Here is a 19,547-nt window from a genome sequence, read left to right as displayed (position 1 = left end):
TCACATAGTACAAAAATAAAAATATACGACAGTATTACATCATTTTAGACACGAGACATATATAAGACAGCTTTCGTTGTTCATGCATATAATTAAACTCTTGCTAAGCAAATAAAAAATTATATAAATAAAAAAAAATAAAATTTAAAAAGAATTTTTCTTATATATTAAACATTAATTTAAATATTTCTTTTTAACACAAAGCAACGAAAGTATCCCAAAGAATTCAAGTGTCCAAAATTCTAGTAATAAAATCACACATGATTCTTAGTTCTGAAAATCTTTCTAAGAAAAAAATATTTCTATATAATATATTAGATTGTTAACATATTCAAGCAATGTTCAAAATATAGTTTTATCCTTTATTTATGATTCTATAATAAAAAATAAAAAATTAATTATTTATATATTTAAAAAATATTAGTTTTATAACGACAGTTTTATTATAACTAAAAGTACTAACCTTTTTTATTAAATATTATTATACAAAATTCTGAAATTCATGATTAAAAAAAATAAACGAGATGATAATATAATAAATGTTACGGAAAGACTGAAAATGACTTGTAAATATAAAAAATAATAAATCAATATTTCTTATTCCCAAATTTAAATTGGCCAATATTAATATTGGTGGCAAAAAAAAATATATTTTTTTTCGCATATAAATAAAAATATATTTTTCTTTTATGTAAAATGTTCGTAATTCTCTCCAATATTCTCTTATTTAGTGTATTTATGTATTTTAATGTATTTTTAATGTATTTAGTGTATTTTTTAGTGTATTTTTTATCACTTTTTACATATATTAACAGTCTAATATATTTTATAGAAATTTATGATTCGGAATCATGCACTTTCATCTTTCATACAATCCACAATTCACTCTTGTTTGTATCTACAATCGACGCGACACGCTGCATCAAACGAATCTAATCTAACCTGATTTTGAGAAATTATCATTTTTTCCATATCGCAATGCAATAACTTTCAAGTATATAATATAACATAACTTACATTCTCAGCAATCCTTCTTTTCAGTTGTTCTTAATGTGTAATAAGCGAAGAATATTGAGTAACTCCTGGAACTGTATAACATTCTAATATGCAGGAAACTGCAGCCTATATATGCACACATGTAATCTTGCAATCAACCTTTCCATGTACCCATATAATTTTTACAGTTGGGACAAAAGTGATGAACACTCATGAAAGTGCTCATACAATATGGCAGGCATGAACAGAGACAACATCTGAAACAAGAGATCATTGAAACTAATTATTTATATAATCAGTGGCTGACATTATCGTTTATAATACAATATATTTGAGTTATACAAGAAATTAGACAACACTTCATAAATAATTTTTGCGCCACGACATAAAATTCTATTTTGCAAGAAATATATATTACATATGTTATCATCTTGAAAACAACAATTTACATTTTGATAGCTAGTAAAAATATTTAAAAATAGATTTAATTCTCTATAAATTTTGAACAATCCAAAAGTGAAAAAAAAAATAAAAAAATAAAAAAGTTAGTAAACATACATTTCTTAATAATAATAAAAAAAAATATTTTATTAGATAATCAAGATAAAAAGTAAAAAGTACAAATTTAAAATAAAATAATAATAAAACGTCGTTCACCCGAGTAAGCAGAGCACAATACAGCAAATGTGAGCACTAGGCTGATGATCCGATATCGTGGTAGTTTTGATATCAGCGTGACACGACGGACAGGACATTTTCACGGAATGTGATCTTAGAGTGTACGATACATGATGAACAACCCGTACTTCCGACTGTGGCACAGAATTCGGCTCTGCATTAAAAGGCTGCGATTGACTCGAGCCTGGATATATGGAAGGTGTTGGCATCGTCGTTTGATTTGGTGGTTGAGTGTCTAAAATTATATACATAATTTATTCTATACATGCACTTTTTTTATCACCAAAAAAAGTATATTTTCAAATTTAAAAAAGTATATATCATCAATTCTCAAAAATAATTTTCTATTTTTAAAACATATTACACACACATACATGGCATTGGCATTGATATTGACGGTGTTCCTAAGGGATATGGTGAAGAACCAACTGGAGGGTGTAAAGGTGTTCTTCCTGTATTAGCTATAGCTTCCTCGTAAGACGGTGGAGCCGTTGGCAGAGGAGCCGGGGGTTGAGCACTAAAGCCTATATTCTTCTCCATTTTTTCTGGAAAAAAAAAAAAAAAAATAGAACAGTTGAAGCTAACAATTATATTATATATTTACATAAGTATGTGCATATTTGTATATATAAAAACTATCTTCCAAATTTTTTAAAAATTCTAAAATTTTTTAATTCTCTTTCATGTAAATATAATAATAGTTTCATGTAATCATGTAATGCCAATATTTTTATATTTTTTTATATTTTTATATTTTTATATAATTAATTTATGTAAATAATAATGTCCACTTAATTTTTTAAATTAATATACATTATGTAAATTAAAATTTTACTTTTATAATATAAGCAGTAATATTAGGTATTTATATGAGGATATAAGGTTTTAAATATATATATAGATGAGTAAATAACTTTATAATTTTACGATTTATTTTCGCGTTAATAGTAAATAAAAAAATTAAAGAATATCCATTTGAGATTTTTTAAGCATACAAAAAGACGCGCAAAATTAATATTGAATATTATCTGATTTTACATATTTCTTTTAGTTTTGACAATTTATTTGTTTTCACATTCCATTAAAATGCTACGCAAGCGAATACATTCAAATTTGTTTTGATTTTACTCGCAAAAAATTGAACACGTGATTCTCAAGTGTCGACGTAATAATTATCTATAATATACATATGATCGGAATATTTCCTCTTTTTGCTTGCATATAAAATTAATAGTAATGTATTTTGTAACTAGTTATTTCAGACTAATAAAAATGCGGAAAATAATGCGCATTTTGCAAATAATATTTTAATCTTAGTCATGTACATACTTACGCAAGTAATACATATAACAACGTAATATTTAATCGATCACGTATATTATAATGTATAATCATAATTATTGCAATTACGTTATTATTATATCAGATTGGAAGGCTTTATGAGTCTTTATTAATAAATGCTTTTGTGCGATGTTAAATATCAAAAGTTATATATATATATATTTAAATAATAAATATTTTTATTATTTATCTTTATCTCATTTACTAACAAATTAATAAAAAAACATATGCAATTTTAAGATCTTAAGATGAACAATTGTACGGCACAGAATAGCATGCAAGACTTGTAATAACATTTAAATGTAAATAATGAACAAACGCACATACATGTGTGATCGAGCACAAATAGAAAGTTGAGCGGATGTTAAGTAATGCAGACATGATATATATATATATATATATATATATATAGCAAAACTGTACGTATATATATATATATATGTATAATAGAAAGCTGTGCTTATTGGAATCCCGAGTGCATCGTAATTTCAAACATCTCGTAATACTTTAGACGAATTATATGATGCTCTATTTTCAATGTATGAGTGTGTATGTGTAATAATAATTATTTGAATGTACACACGGATACATTTGCGCTTGAATAAATATATGATCTGTCATTAAGATATAATACGATAATTAAAGATTAAAATATATCATTAGGTCATAGGTATTTTCTGAGAGAGGAGATCTTTTGCAGTTTTATTTTTGTCTTTTCAATTTTGAATAAATTGATCGACCAAAATAAATAGTAATATTTTAATAATTCAGTATCAAAATAATTCACTAATAATTATTATTATTAATATAATTAATATTATTAAATAAAATAATATTAATGGCAATTTTCGATTATATTATTTGTGCGTGTTTTCTAAAATAATTATCTCTGAAAAAAATTATCTTACAAAAAGATAATTTCTTTTCTTGGTAAATTCACAATTTTGACTAGCAAAAGAAAAATTATTGAGAGAGAGAGAGAGAGAGAGAGAGAGAGCGTAGCTTCTATATTATACAATATACTTGTTATAAAAAACGAATAACACTGAAACATTTGAAAAGAATCAAAATAAAGAAAAAAAATTTCACAAGATCATATGTTTGTAATTTACAGTAAGATACACACGCACACACACGCAGATTCAAGCTTATTACGAGACTTGTTATGCAAATAAATTTTTCCTTTCACTAATGTTTCCGCGTTATAATTTCCCTGGAGCGTCTTCCATTACGTGCTCACTTTTGATTAAATAGCAATTAACAGCAAATTTATTTATTAATATAAAAAATAACAAATGTTCTCTATTTTAAAATAATAATTTATCAAATAAAATCGTTCAATTTACATAAATAATTTCGTACACTTTTACTACAAAATATTGTATTTTGAATTATTTGTATGTTATCGGTATTAAAAAAGATATTGATAATTCCCCCTTCGCTGTGTACAAAATTGTAATATAAAATATTCGTACTTTTTATTATTTATATATTTCCACAGCATTTCTTGTACACTTTCTATACAATTGTGAAAATGGCTTCTGCAATTACAAACATTGCAAAAAATAAATCATTTGTACTTTTTACATAAAATAAAATTAATATGTCATATTTAAATTATTTTTAATAACATTAAAAAAAATTTTGTGTTTTAACATATTTATCCATTTTTTAAAAACTTTGTATTCATACATATTTGCACATTATATGCAATATGATATAACCTCATCGAAATAGTAATTGTTCAATAATCTAAGTAATTGTTCAATAAACCAAACAAGAGAATTAACCTTAACCCGTTTCAAAAAAAAAAATGGACATTCAGTACGCAATTTTTTTCATATTTGTATATGATTCAAGCAACAATTAATATAAACATAAAATGTGTTTCCATGTTAATTGAATATTGTGGTCTTGCGGAGAAGATAAGCGACGTAAAAAAAAAAGATAGAAAAAAGAAGATATAATTATGACGACTCACGTCGGACGGAGAATACAAATAAAAGAAAAGACTGCGCAAATATACGCATTCCAATACAACGTACTCACCGTGTATCTCGCGGACCTTTCCGAATTAAATAACTGTCCACGTAGTATAACCACTGACGGATTAGATTAACGTCCGTCGTTCGATTTGGCGGTGTAAAACGCGGCAGAGCAGGGGCTGTGTGACGAAACACGATTCACACGTATTCACGCAAGAGAATTGTCACATATATTACCATACGACTCGTCATCCATCACCACTCGTGAATCTTTCTCGCTTGCCAAAGACACGAGTGAAGGAAAAACACGCGAAACGATCATGTTAAAAGAAACGAAAAAAAAATGAAAAAAGGAACACCTTTATATCTTATCGAAACGACGACTGTAACGTGACTGTTGTGAATGTTGTGACGAGACCACAAGAACGAGACTGGCGTGAGCAATTTCTATTTCTATTCTCTAGCCTCATGTGACACGCGTCTACCAATCACAACGCTTCGATTGGATTGCGTTCATTGGGTAGAGAGATCTATTGACCAATCAGGACGAAAGGACCAAAAGGTATTCTGATTGATCAATCAAAAGTTCCTTCACTGCGACTAGTAAATTTTTAAGCAAAATCCTAATCTGCTAATATTACCAGATACGCCATTTGAATTTATGCGTTAAGAATTTCTTTTTAAAAGAAAAATATGATAATATAAAAGAATAAAAGAATATATATTTAAAACTAAATATATATTTTATATTCCTAACCACACAATTTATTTACGTTGTAATATAGTCACTATTTAATTAAAAAATTGAGTTACTGTCAATATATGCACACAGACAAAATATAAATTGTTTTGAAAGAGACACTAGCCAATTATATATTATACATATTGCATATGTATTAAATAAATTTTATTCAACATAGATATAATTCAAATAATTAAACGTACTGTGTTCTCGGCTTACTGGTCCTTGTTTTCTGTTCAGCTATTTGTAATGGTGATGATATTAAACCTACTAAAACACAATCAGCTTCTAAAAGAGTTACATCTGTGGTTGCACCTAAGAATCTACTGGACAATTCCAAGTCCTTTATCCTTAATCTAACTTTTGATCCTCTCACGTAATATCTAAAATGATAAATATAGGATCCATAATAACGTGTATTGTTCAAAAAATGAAATATTTATTTTGAGAAAAAGAAATCTAAACACTCACTGTCCATTCTTGGCAGGTTTCCGACAAACACAGTGAAACTTCCATCCAAAATCGATATACAGATCATTATCGACCACATGAAAGATCTCACCGATTACTAATTTACCTTCAGGATCTCCCAGCTGCAAAAGATCATAAATCAATATTACATGCTCCGTAAAGAACAAATACTTGCGTAATTTTTAGACAAAAAATATTTACATCGACAAATTTGGAGTCGCGAATCAGGGAAGCGAATGTTTTGGGCGTCTCCGGAATTTTATCATCAATGTGCGAGAATTTGTCATAACTTTGCGCAAAGCCGCTTAATTTTTTCTCAGATTCCGTTGTTACTGCATCTGTTTTCGCCTCTGCTTTCGCCGTTTCTTTGTCGATAACGGATTCCAAGATCGGCGAATCATTGCTGTCTCCTTCTGAATTTTTCTCTGAACTAAAATATCTCGCAGAATTCACTCTGAACACGTTGAGAGATCGCAAATGTGACAACGTTCTCTCGAGACGATGTATCTTGTTCATGATTGTAACAAAAATGCCGTTTCGTATCGTCACGATTACTGTCTCGGCGAGTCGTAGATTACAGCCGAATTTGAGGTTATGCACGGTTATGTAGAAATTCTCGTGTCGTGTCGTTACGGTTTCTGTTGTTATCGTAAAAAAATCTGAAATTATTCCTATTTTGATTGGAATTTCGTAAAGTGAGAGCTTCTATTTGAAGATAAATGTAATTGAAAAAAATATTCGAGAAAAAATTGTTATGACTTGTCTTTATATACGTAAAAATATCAAACATTTCTTTTTCGCTAGAAATTAAGGTTATGTTACAATATTATGCAATTTGTGTTGTATTTCAGATTGTTTTAACAAAAAAGTGTATATCTATCTCTCGGAATAATGTTGCCCTCCGCAATGTTAAATATTACAAGTAGGAGCATTTCTACATCAGCTCCTGCGAATCATATAATTAAATTAAGTCGATTGAGAGTGGTAGATAATAGCGAAATAGGAAAGAAAGCTATGCTGGAGGGTAAACCACCACGATGCATACATGTCTATAACAAAGTTGGAGTTGGATATATTGGTGAGATAGAAAAAAATATATATTTGTGAAAAAGACTTTTCTTTACAATAATATATTTGAATGATGATATAAATTATTTAGGAGATAGAGTTTTAGTCGCTATAAGAGGTGAGAAGAAAAAGGGTATATTAGTTGGATTAAAGCAGACACAGGCACCTAAAGTTCCCAAATTCGACAGTAACAACTTGGTGCTCATCGATGACAATGGAACGCCCTTAGGTACAAGAATACAAGTACCTATCCCACATATACTCAGAACGAAAATGAAGGAGAAAACTCATAGCAAAGGAGCAGATTATACCAAACTAATAGCAATTGCATCCAGATTTGTATAGTGTATTTCATTTACCATTGTAATATATGTGTGTCACTTGATTTAATAAAAAATGTTAATTCTGTTTATTACTTATTTATTATATCAACTGCTAAATTTCTTGCAATATGTAAGTAATTATTTTATCTTTTTATATCTTGCAGTTTCAACAAAAAACAGAATTTTATAATAAAAATATTGCTTTTGATTAATTCTTCTAATATAAATATATTTGATATATTTGTCATATTAAACTACAATATATACTGGAGTGAGAAGAAAAATGACCTAATTTGTAGAAAAAAATTATATATTTTATCATATCATTATCAAAAACATTGACTTTATCTATTTTACGAATTGAATGAAAAATAAAGTAATTTATCATTTTCAACTTCTTTGTTTAAATTGATAAATAAAACCAAAATTTATGTATAACATTTTTTATAATAAAATAGTACATAGGAAAGGCTTCTTTTACAGTATACTATAGAGCTTACACTGACTATACTGTGCACATAGACATAAGAAATATTGTGAACTTATAACTGTGCGTAGTTTCCCCTCTATATGTGAACTACTTTATCGAACCCGCATTTTTGACAGGACTTATCACTCGACGCATGACATGACGCAGTCTGACGTCGAGTATTGTCGTGTGTTGAATGATAATATCAATGCATATTGTTAGCGTGATTCACATTCATTTCACGCAAAAATTCGATACGCAGATATCTTATCGATTTTGATAATGCAAAAAGATGAGACTTTATAAAACAAATAGTTTTGTCATTGCGTCGATTAAATGTTTTCGGAATATATTTTCGATCAAATAATATGGCTTTTACGTGAGTACTCTGTACATACAATTATTTATTTTATTATCGTTGATCATAAAAATTTGTATATCCATTTGATCTGTGCATATAAACACTATGTGTAATGTACGCTTTGAATTTTTTTAAATATTTCAGATAATCGAATCATGAAACATTAAGTTTAATATTCTCAAATAAAGATTTCGTTCTCATGTGGAACAGTAGCAATATAGATTAAAATTTATATCTTTGTGCAGAATATAATGCATTTTTGTAAATTTTATTTGAGCATGTTTTATGAGAGTAATTATATTAAGGTTATAAAAATATTTATAGCTTGAATATTATTATATATTTTATGTGCTTTGACGTGGCTTTGACTTACTATTGTGTGACATATGTAAATTGCTTGTTTAGGTGAAATTTGCTATGACAACAGAAGACACTACCTTATATTTAAAAAGGAAAAAATAGACAAGATTCTTTCATAAGAAATATATTGGATTATAAAACTAAAAGCTTTCACATTTGGATGTTCAAGGTTGTGTATAGCCCATTTATTATATACTATATAATACGCTTGAAGCCAACATACGCATCAATTCTAGTAAATTATTCAGAAGCCTTCATATACTTTCAATGACAAACAGTATTGATATCATTTAGAGATTTAAATACATACTAATAAGTTTACTAATAAATTATTGAAAAGATTATCTTCAAAAATAAAACAAAAATGGCCAGTGGTTGGAAAATTTTTGGCTTGTTGCTGTACAAGGACTTGATAGTACGCAAGAGACATTGGCGTATGACATTATTCTTACAAGCTGTTCTGCCTATTGGATTATTTGCATTATTACAAGCTGTGCGAGATTTTAGCGCTCAAACACCAATTAAAATAAACGAAAGCACGTTTTATTCTATACAAACACAAAATGATTTAATGGAGAAACTTGATAACGATTTAAATAATGTTTATTATCTGCCAAAAAATGCATATACAGATAAAATTATGGAGTCTGCCAGAAATTGCCTTGGACTTGTATCTGAAAGTAAGTATTGCTTTCAAAAATTTCTCTATTCTTCAGAAAAAATATGATTATTTAATAAAATTCTTTAATAGTTAACAAAAAATATTAATAATCTTTTTTTTCTCATACAGGTATGAAAGGTTTCTCTAATGAAACTGAAATGATAGATGCTTATATAGTTTCTCAAGCACAAAATCCGATACTTTCTGTGGTAGCCATTGTTTTCGAGCAATATAATAAAAGTACCATAAAGTACAAAATTAGACATTCCTGGAAGATTCCATACGATTTGTATCAAACTGTATTAGGTGAACATTTGAGAACATCCTCTACAATGTACTTTGATATGGTTCCAATTGTGCAAGTTCAGATGTGCGTAGATGAAGCGCTTATAAATCAAGCAGCAGCAAATTCTATGTCAAACATAAAGGTATTATAAATTTTTAAAAAGAACGATAAGTTTATAAATATATTTAAAGAGCAATACACATAAATATGCTTAAAAAGGAATATATAAATACATTTTAATAATACATAATTTATTATTAAAATGTGTTTGGCAAATATATTTACGCATGGAGACATTAGATAATATGATGTATATGACGGTATTACATATATCTTATCATTTTTTGATATACATGTGTTATATTTTTCAGATGTCAATACAAAGAATGCCCTATCCACCGCACATCAAAATAGACACAGCTGATGTAATATTACGTGAAGTAATTTGTACATTTGCAGTTATAGCTTTTGTGATCCCACTTTGCATAGAAGCCAACTATGCATCGAAAGAAAAGTTTATTGGTATAAATGTTAGTATATAATGGTTTATTTTTTGTTTCTATATATTTTATGTGTTCTTGTATAATTATTGTGAGATATTATTTATCTTGTTTTATGCAGGTTTTAATGGCAATGAATGGAGTCAAATTGTCCTACAATTTATTAAGCTGGTTATTTACAGGAATATTATTTAGCACTCTTTATGTAGTACCAATAATCATATTATTTAAAAATACTTTTTCTACAAATGTTGAAGCCTATTTGCAATATGGAAATGTATTTATATTTTGGCTCGTATTTACGGCACACATTGGTCATCTTATAACATTTGGCATGCATATTGCAGCTTACTTTACAAAACGTAAATAACAATATCTTTTGCAAAATAAATAATAATTTTTTTTTTAAATACATTAATTGTTGATTTCTTTATAGCACGTTTTGTGACAACTGCTTTATCTATAATATATACAGCAGCATTGTCACTTCATGGACATATGGCAAGGGAAGAAACTTTTGGACTTATATCATATTTTGGTATAATATTTCCAAATATTCTGCTATTTAGATTTCTTCAAGAAACAAATGCACATGAAAGCAAATGTAATAACTTTCAACTTATTTGTATTTGTTAGCTATATCGCTAATTTATTAGAAAAGATTATATTTTAAGATTGTATATTGTAAGTGAACAATTTCTTTTATTTTAGTAATTGGTATTCAATGGAATAATATTTTTGTTCCTGGAAACGAGGAATATGGTATTGTAGGAAGTATAGGCTTCATATTTCTCTTTTCAATCTTGGGCGCTATGATACATTTTACACTTGCAGTTTATATAAATGCTATATTTCCCGGTAAATACGGAGTTCGAAAAAATCCATTATATTTTTTGAAGGCAAGTTTATATATAAAGATCATAAATAGAATGAAAATGATATTGTATGTGACATGTAATAATTTTATGCAATCATATTTTATAGTGTATCAAAAAGAATAAAATATCCCTGGATGAAGAAGCTGTTGAATTCGATTATGATAAGATAGATAATGAAGATTTTGAACCAGTATTAGGTGGTGCACTTACACCTGGAATACAAATACGTGATCTTAAGAAATCTTATACAACATGCTGGCTACGAAAATCTGTAAGTTTATATCAAAAGATAGATATTACATTTCTGTAATGTATTTTATTAAATTTATATTTTAGAAAGTTCATGCACTGAGAGGAATTTCTGTGGACTTTTACAAAGGACAAATTACTGCTCTGCTTGGACATAATGGAGCAGGAAAAACCACACTTATGTCTATATTAACAGGTATTACATTGCATCAAAATAGTTCTTAATATTTATTTGCAAAACAATCCATATTTATTTCTGATAGGTGTGACAAGTGAGACGGAAGGAAAAGTATTCATAAATGGCAAAAATATAAGAAAACATCTACACAGTATTAGAAAGGATTTAGGTCTATGTCCTCAAGAAAACATGGTTTTCCCAGATTTAAATGTATTTGAACAGATAGAATTTTTTGGTTTGGTAAGAATAACAAAAATAATTTTTGTGGATTAAAAGCAATTGTATTAAATGTATATATAATGCTTTTATGTTATGGCAGTTGAAAGCTAAGAATAAGACCAGGAAGGAAGTCAGGCAAGATGTTTATACTTTACTTGCTAAGCTGAAGCTTTCTGAAAAAAAAGATTTTCTTCCTAGCAAATTGTCTGGCGGTCAACAGAGAAGATTGTGTCTTGGAATGGCACTCATTGGTGATGCTGGTGTAAGTTTTAAAATAGGTATATAATGCACATTATATTATATTGATCTTCTAAAATAAATTTATGTTTAGATTATAATTTTGGATGAACCGACATCGGGAATGGATCCTGAAACTAGACGTGACACATGGGACATTATATTAGTAAGCACAAATTTTTGATCTGAATCTTTTCAAATAATATCTTTCGATATATGCATATATGTTAAAATATGTTATACATTTTGCACATGAATATTTTTCGACAGAAACTTAGAGGAGAAAAAACAATATTGATTAGTACACACAATATGGAAGAAGCTGATATACTTGGTGATAGAATCGCGATAGTACATTCAGGTCGTCTTAAAAGTTATGGCACTGCAATGTTTTTGAAAAAACAATATGGTAAGATATTATGCTGGACTTACTAATATTTAAATATGATATACAATTTAGATTGTTATTCTATATATCATAACTTTTTGTTCACTTTTAGGTCATGGTCATATAGAAGTTACCTTATCAACAAAGTCTTGGTGCATTCCTGAAAAAGTTATAAGTAAATTTGATTCGAGGACCCAACAACTTTGTGTTGATACTGAAAAGATTGTTTTAAATGTGCCATATACAGAGTCTCTGCCACAATCATTAGATAAAGTAGAAAGTGAAAAGAAAAAATTAGGGGTTACTGGAATAAGCGTTTCATTAATTACTTTAGAACAAGTTTTTCTAAAGTATGTTTTTTTGAATTTATTTTGCTTTGTTATTTTATTGCTAGTTTCTTATACTTTACTATTTGTTTTAGAATTGTGAAAAAAGAAGATAATGGAAGACATCTTAATGAATTATTTACAGCGTCATTAGGCAAAGTTACAGGGACTATGCTATGTATGCAATCAATACTGGCATTACTTGCCAAGAAATTCACATATACGAGAAAGAATATAACTACCTTACTGATGATTGTATGTATCTTTTTTCACTAATTTCTTTACAAATATACATTATATTATTAATATTTTTCTTCACAAATATTGAAATTGGAATTTCTATCATTAACATCTCATATTTTCAGATAATTTTTCCTATCTTGTCGGTTCTTTTAATGGCTTTAAGTTACAATTTACCAAACGATTCCACAGATATTATTCCATTAAATCTTGGAATGTATAGATATCCGAAAGTTTTATATTCACACGATGATATAATTGGTCAAAAATACGGAGATGTTGTTCGATATTTCGGCGAAGCAGAACGCATAGCGGATACAAGTATTACAAATGGTAAAGTGAACCAAATAAATGATCTCGTATCAAATACGACAATAAAATTACATTACAATAGTTTTACTAACTTTTTGTTTCTTATAGCTCTTCTGAATTTTTCTATGATGGATATCGCAAAATATCGTAACAATTTTATCGTGTCTGCCGAATTTAATGTCACTGAAAACAGCACGATATTGGCTAACGGTTTTTATTCTGGCATAGCACTCCATAGTGTACCATTAACAATGAATCTTTTGAGTAATACGTTTATCAAGACTTTTGCTAGTGATCAACACTCGATTCTTATATCCAGGCAACAATTACCAAATACACTTATTTCAAGTAAACTAGAAGCGCCAGAAGCAGAATCGCTCTCGCGCGTCTTAATATTCTGTTCGTTTTTCTTTCCCACTGTGGCGTTGTTTGTTGTGCATCCTCTGCAAGAAACAATTACAAAAGTTAAGCAACTTCAACGTATGACTGGTGTTACATCACTATCATACTGGGGTACAATGTTCGTCTTTGATCTTCTATTGTATACAGTATGCATACTGTTCATTACCTTGGCATTCTACATTATGGATATTATCCTTGATCTTCGTCTATACTATAGAATAGAGATACGTAAGTCGATTTTTAAATTACATCAAGACTTTAATATTATAATATTATAGATATTAATTATAAAATCATATTTTTATCTCTTTTACATATTTTCATTTTCATTTCATTATTTGTTATTTTTTTGCAGTATGTACGATATTGATCCTGCAGTTGTTTGGTATTAATGCTTTGTTTATCGTCTACATATTTAGTTTTATGAATAAATCAAGAAGTACAATAATAACCATTTTGGGTCTTGTACCTCTTGGTCTTGGTAAGTTTATATATAATATTTGTCTTTAAAAGTATGATTAAAAATTTTTTCAAAACATTCAAAACATTGAATTAAACAATTAAAAAAATATTCAAGTAAATATTGTATAAGAAATAAATAAATTATTAATATGTAAATTATTTCAGCTGTAATACAGTACCTCTTACATGAAGTAATACACAATTTTGACTGGCTTAATCCGCTACACATTATACAGAAAAGAATCTTCCATCTGATTCCTTATATAAGTTTATTCCATGGTCAACTATCCTTTTTCAACATAGCTGTACAAAATGCAAGATGTCGTCGTCTACCAAATAGACTTCACGATGTAGTTTGTCTTATACCCGGCGATTCTTGTTGTGGTAAAATTGTGCAGTGTTTATATGAAATGAATGAATTTAAAGTTGCTTTGTTAACGATAGAACTTAAAATTTACTTTATCATTATTCTTTTCAGGTTTGGATTGTGCTGATGGAGTTTGCAAAAAACAACTGCCTTATTTTGGAGACTTTAAGGATGATATAAATTTCGAAGAAAGTATACTATATTTATCTATAACTCCAATTTTGTATTTTGCTATATTGATTATGATAGAGGAAAAAGTATTTTTGAAATTATTTGCGAAGATTGGCAAAAAGCCAAAAAGTGAACTAGAGACTATGGATGATCAAGTAAAGAAAGAGAAACTTGCAGTAGCATTAGAAATTAATAAAATTAACAGTCAAAGTAAGATGTATACAATTGTGAATATTTTCTAAAAAATATATTACGAAAAATTAGATAATATTAAATGTATATAATTAAATGTATATAATTGTTGGATTTATGTACAGATATAAATGTTATGAAAAAAGAATTCAAGACAGATACTACAGATGCCAATAATTCCGAATTAATACAAAGTTCAGTAAGCGAAGATAACAGCCTCTTTTTAGTGTACGAATTAAGCAAATATTATGGAACGCTAATGGCTGTGAATGAGATAAGTTTTCGAGTGAAACCACGGGAATGTTTTGGATTGCTTGGCGTAAATGGTGCCGGAAAGAGTACAACTTTCCGAATGCTAACTGGGGAAGAAATTCCTGACAACGGCATAATGTACTTAGGCCGAGCGGAAATCTGTAAGAACAGAAAGAAGGTAACAATAATTTACATTCTAATTTCTGTATCACTGTATTGTTTATTGAAATATTAAAGAATTTTTTTTTATAGTATCTCTCCGAAATGGGATACTGTCCACAAACTGATGCTTTAATACCATCCTTGAACGCTTTCGACCATTTACGATTGTTCGCTCGACTTCGCGGCATACCAAAGTCCAACGTGGAATTGGAAGTTAACAAATGGATTAATAGACTGAGTAAGTGAAGTGTCATAATGTAAAATTTTAAAAGTCATTCTACATGAAACAGTTTACGTGACAACATATGTACATTTTTTTTAGATTTAACTGCTTGCATGATGCAGCCAAGCGGTACTTACAGTGGAGGGAACAAGAGACGCTTAAACATTGCGATGGCTTTAATTGGTAATCCTACTCTTGTTCTCCTAGACGAACCTACAACTGGTGTTGATCCTGCGGCTAGAAGATCGCTATGGAATACTTTGCAAGCATGCCAAGCAGCAGGACAGGCTATTATACTTACATCTCACAGGTACATCTATCAGAATTGTCCAAATATCTAAGATAAAATATATATTTACTGTTTAGATTTCTGAATAAATTTATTTTTATTAAATCCAACATATTAAATCTATATATTGCTCAGCATGGAAGAATGTGAAGCACTTTGCAATCGACTAGTCATTATGGTCAAAGGCGAATTGGTCTGCATTGGTCCAAGTCAGGAATTAAAACAACGATTTGGAGCGGGCTATGATATTCATATAAAATTAAATCCTGGCCGATCAGATGAAGATGTTGAAAATATTAAAATGATCATTGAGTCTACTTTAACATGCGACATTAGAGATGATAATTTGGTGATGATTATGCTTCGCTTAAAAACACATTTACAATGATTTTATTGATAGATTCTAATTTTATCTTTTCTGTTTCTATTACAATTAATTTTTCTATATCTTACAGGGTCTTCTTTCCTACCATGTAACTGATTGTAATACAACATGGGAAAAAATGTATGATACAATGAAAAACCTTAAACAAAGATATAGCTGCATTGAGGATTATGCTGTTTTATCCGCAACTTTAGAGCAACTCTTTATTCAGTTTGCAAGAGGTATTGAAATGCCTAAAAGGTCTTCAACTTACATTACTAGTCATGAAGAAGTCTAAATAAAATATGACATTGGAAGATATATTACTTAAATAAATAGACTGATAACATATTAATATATTGATTACATTATAGATAACGTTATCAGTTTATATAAAATATAATTAATCATATAATAACTTGATTTAATAATTGTTACTTTATGTTGTATTCAGTATTATATCAATGAAATAATTTCTGTATACTATTTTTAAATTACATTACAATGAGAATATTTTATTAAAAAATGAAAGACATGTATTTTTATGTAAATATGTATATAGAAAATTTTGCTTATTTGTAAAAGAAAAGTTTTAGAATTTATTGATTATTAAATTTTGTGTATGTATATAAATATAAAAATATATTTATATATTTTTCATAGCGTTAATACACCTTCTATTTATTCATAAAGAATAAAAATATAAAAACCTTTTGAAATTGATCTATGTTATATAATCTATTACATAATCTTATCGTTGTTGCTAACTGTTAATTACACACATGTATACTTGAAAGATATTGTATATGTCTTAAAGTCGATATAACAAATAACAATATTTATCAGCAAAAGTTGAACATCATTGCGCTTGATATGCAAAAGCGACTTAAACCAAAAAAAAAAAAATTAAAAGGCGGGTTTTTTATGAATAAAATACACATCAACTTTGTATAAATAAAAAATCTAAATGATATATTGTTATGTACATAATGATGTATTGTTATGTACATCCCGAAACAAAATAATATGAAATTCGTGTCTGTGCATGGTAGATATGTCGATGATTCACGAATTCGCTGTCTAATATTGGTATCCACCACCCGAACTTGTTTGATACGAGTTCGGTCCCTGGTACGCGCCACCATGACCGCTTCCTATAACAGAAAATAAATGTTTAAATAATAGACATGAAACATTAATATGTACAAATTATGCAATTGTAAATGATTATTTAAATCTGATTATTCGTATAACTCACCTCCGCTAGGATATCCGCTGTCTCCTCCATGTGAATATCCTCCATCCTGATTTTCTCCCCTAGCTTCAGCGGCGAGCGCCAGTTCAACGCCTCGTTGAATTTCCGGCGGAATCGGAGGCGGCGTCGGCAAATGGGCCCCTTGAGGATGGAAGCCATTTTCATCCGCTGTGTACGTGATGGAATATTGCACACCATCGGATCCGGTATAAGAAAAGGATCCACTTATCGACTCGGATTCTCCTGTAATATCAGATACATTAATGATCAATTAGCTTTGACGCAATGATCCCTCAATATAACATTGCATTGGTTTACAATATTTTCGCGATTTTTCCATCTAAAGGTGAGCACTGATGGAAAGAAAATTTAAATAAATTTGTCACTATTAAAATCAAAACGCGTCCCTAGTGATCAAGTAATTAGCAATTAAATTGAGAAATAGAAATGTATAGTTTTTTACCTTGTTGATGACCAGTTTCCTGTACGGTGATACCATTTCCAGTTTCATAACTAAATTCATAATTTCCATCACCGGTGTTCTCGTTACTATAAGAAATAATGGGTATTTCTTGACCACCAGGCTTACCCCCGCTCAATCCGCCACCTACGATACAAAATTAAACTTTAAAAGTAAGATAAAAGTAAGTTATATTCTTAGGAAAAAGATTTGAGCTGTCTTATTTTCCTTGAGAAAAAGATGCGAAAAAATATTTTAAATTTTAATCATCTAATAATCACAGAAATTTCAAAGAGACAGATAAAATTATGTTTAAGATGAGATATAATTATACTTTTTTTTATCTTTGCTCAGACTTACCATCTTGGTAAGCACCGCTACCGCCTCCGAGACCGAATCCGCTTGGTCCACTAGGAGGACCGCTTATTGGACCACGATTACCTGGACCACCTAAGCCACCTGGACTACCTGGACCACCTAGACTACCAACTGGGCCACTTATTTTAACGGGGCGGCTACCACCACGTCCTGGAGGATGAATTAATCCTGGTCCGCCCGCACTTCCAGCGCTACCAGGTGGGAGATAAATATTATCTAATCGTGCGGCGTGGCATATACCGACGATCGCTAGTAATGTGATGGCAACTTGCTAAAACAATTCCAATCACGTTAAATTCTGAGAAAACAATTGTTTGATATGAGGAGAAAGTATAAGAGAGAAGAAATGAATACAAAAAAAATATAAGTTTCATTTTTCATAGACACACTATCCCACACGCGAAGCGGAAATCACGCAATCCGAAGAGATATTCGAGCACGATAAATCGTCTCATTTTCGACTTATTGTTAGTCATCGCGAAATGGGATATTCGAAATCCATACGAACGGAAATATTGTTAAGATTTGCACCTTTCGTACTGGTCTCATCTCGCTCTTCGGTTGAATGTCGGCGATGTTATACACTGCAACGATACTCAAAACTGTGTATCGTCAAACTGACGATGATAATTGATCTGCACGGATCCAGCTCGGATCCAACATGCTTATATACTAATCCCGCACGAGGATCGTCTTCCTCCCACCCGTTGACGAGAAATCACGCGCACGGATGGCATCGGATGGCTAGAGATCACCCAGTGATGCGTTCCTCAAAGATTCGCTTGCAATCCTCGCCCCGCGAAAGATGCCGCCGGGGAGAAGAGAGAAAAATAGATTCCGGAATTACCGAATAAAGAAAGAGGCATTCGGTGAGCAGACCATCAAGAGGTGGGTGCGAAGGAGACCTCCGTCACGAGATGAAACTTTAGTTAAGTGATGAAGGGTGGTTGCGCAATGTCAAGTGATATAGATCGGTAAACATCTCCGAACGGACCTGAAAGTCAGCATGAAAGTCAAGATATAAAAGCGAAGCGATAGGATTTAGATAATGACGTGTAAAAGTGAAACAGTCTGTCGCTTAAAATACGTTTTTTACTCCCATTTTACAAAAAAAAAAATTATTAGATACATATTGTGAAAATAATTATTTTAGAGCTTTTCCTAATAAAAGCTGTGGTAATTATATATATATATATATATATATATATATATATATATATATATATATATATATCAAACTCCCTTTTCAAGTTGTGCGATTTATTTTGATTCATTTGCGAAATGATAGAAAATCATAGAAAA

The 19,547-nt window shown here is 29.5% G+C and overlaps 4 protein-coding genes across 7 annotated transcripts; 2 read left to right on the top strand and 2 right to left on the bottom strand.

The window, feature by feature from the left end:
• Window positions 1-423: 423 nt before the first annotated feature.
• On the bottom strand, window positions 424-6,744 carry LOC126853982 (28S ribosomal protein S28, mitochondrial-like). 3 transcript variants are annotated; one of them, XM_050600292.1, is made up of 4 exons: window positions 5,946-6,084; window positions 2,049-2,219; window positions 1,654-1,909; window positions 424-1,253 (listed from the first exon to the last, which is right to left on the bottom strand). In XM_050600292.1, the coding sequence occupies exons 2-4, from the start codon at window positions 2,212-2,214 to the stop codon at window positions 1,151-1,153; spliced, it is 525 nt and encodes a 174-aa protein (XP_050456249.1). In that variant the 5' UTR covers window positions 2,215-2,219; window positions 5,946-6,084; the 3' UTR covers window positions 424-1,150. The 3 variants fall into 3 exon arrangements, with proteins under 3 accessions (XP_050456249.1, XP_050456248.1, XP_050456247.1); XM_050600291.1 differs by lacking the exon at window positions 5,946-6,084 and adding an exon at window positions 5,065-5,467 and having other exon boundaries at window positions 427-1,253; XM_050600290.1 differs by lacking the exons at window positions 424-1,253; window positions 1,654-1,909 and adding exons at window positions 6,214-6,335; window positions 6,415-6,744 and having other exon boundaries at window positions 2,055-2,219; window positions 5,946-6,125.
• A 49-nt stretch (window positions 6,745-6,793) lies between these two features.
• On the top strand, window positions 6,794-7,689 carry LOC126853996 (39S ribosomal protein L14, mitochondrial). 2 transcript variants are annotated; one of them, XM_050600308.1, is made up of 3 exons: window positions 6,794-6,934; window positions 7,065-7,291; window positions 7,373-7,689. In XM_050600308.1, the coding sequence occupies exons 2-3, from the start codon at window positions 7,105-7,107 to the stop codon at window positions 7,624-7,626; spliced, it is 441 nt and encodes a 146-aa protein (XP_050456265.1). In that variant the 5' UTR covers window positions 6,794-6,934; window positions 7,065-7,104; the 3' UTR covers window positions 7,627-7,689. The 2 variants fall into 2 exon arrangements, with proteins under 2 accessions (XP_050456265.1, XP_050456266.1); XM_050600309.1 differs by having other exon boundaries at window positions 6,809-6,908.
• Window positions 7,690-8,221: 532 nt separating this feature from the next.
• Window positions 8,222-16,803, top strand: LOC126853915 (retinal-specific phospholipid-transporting ATPase ABCA4-like). Its single transcript, XM_050600094.1, has 26 exons — window positions 8,222-8,452; window positions 8,840-8,963; window positions 9,135-9,474; window positions 9,585-9,883; window positions 10,113-10,271; window positions 10,363-10,603; window positions 10,678-10,845; window positions 10,953-11,140; window positions 11,226-11,390; window positions 11,456-11,564; window positions 11,632-11,786; window positions 11,866-12,027; window positions 12,097-12,168; window positions 12,273-12,411; window positions 12,503-12,740; window positions 12,812-12,971; window positions 13,082-13,289; window positions 13,377-13,898; window positions 14,026-14,151; window positions 14,298-14,516; window positions 14,611-14,880; window positions 14,988-15,292; window positions 15,367-15,514; window positions 15,599-15,809; window positions 15,924-16,137; window positions 16,244-16,803. Exons 2-26 carry the CDS (start codon window positions 8,955-8,957, stop codon window positions 16,448-16,450), a joined length of 5,034 nt encoding a protein of 1,677 aa, XP_050456051.1. The 5' UTR covers window positions 8,222-8,452; window positions 8,840-8,954; the 3' UTR covers window positions 16,451-16,803.
• A 294-nt stretch (window positions 16,804-17,097) lies between these two features.
• Window positions 17,098-18,934, bottom strand: LOC126853976 (pupal cuticle protein 20-like). The gene is made up of 5 exons (XM_050600281.1): window positions 18,777-18,934; window positions 18,228-18,516; window positions 17,871-18,014; window positions 17,411-17,650; window positions 17,098-17,306 (listed from the first exon to the last, which is right to left on the bottom strand). The coding sequence occupies exons 1-5, from the start codon at window positions 18,792-18,794 to the stop codon at window positions 17,233-17,235; spliced, it is 765 nt and encodes a 254-aa protein (XP_050456238.1). The 5' UTR covers window positions 18,795-18,934; the 3' UTR covers window positions 17,098-17,232.
• Window positions 18,935-19,547: the final 613 nt, after the last annotated feature.

This window comes from Cataglyphis hispanica, chromosome 13 (assembly GCF_021464435.1).
Source record: "Cataglyphis hispanica isolate Lineage 1 chromosome 13, ULB_Chis1_1.0, whole genome shotgun sequence".
In the NCBI taxonomy this organism is placed as follows: domain Eukaryota; kingdom Metazoa; phylum Arthropoda; class Insecta; order Hymenoptera; family Formicidae; genus Cataglyphis; species Cataglyphis hispanica.
Note: the sequence above shows the minus strand (reverse complement) of the source record. Positions and strands in the feature narration are given on the sequence as shown.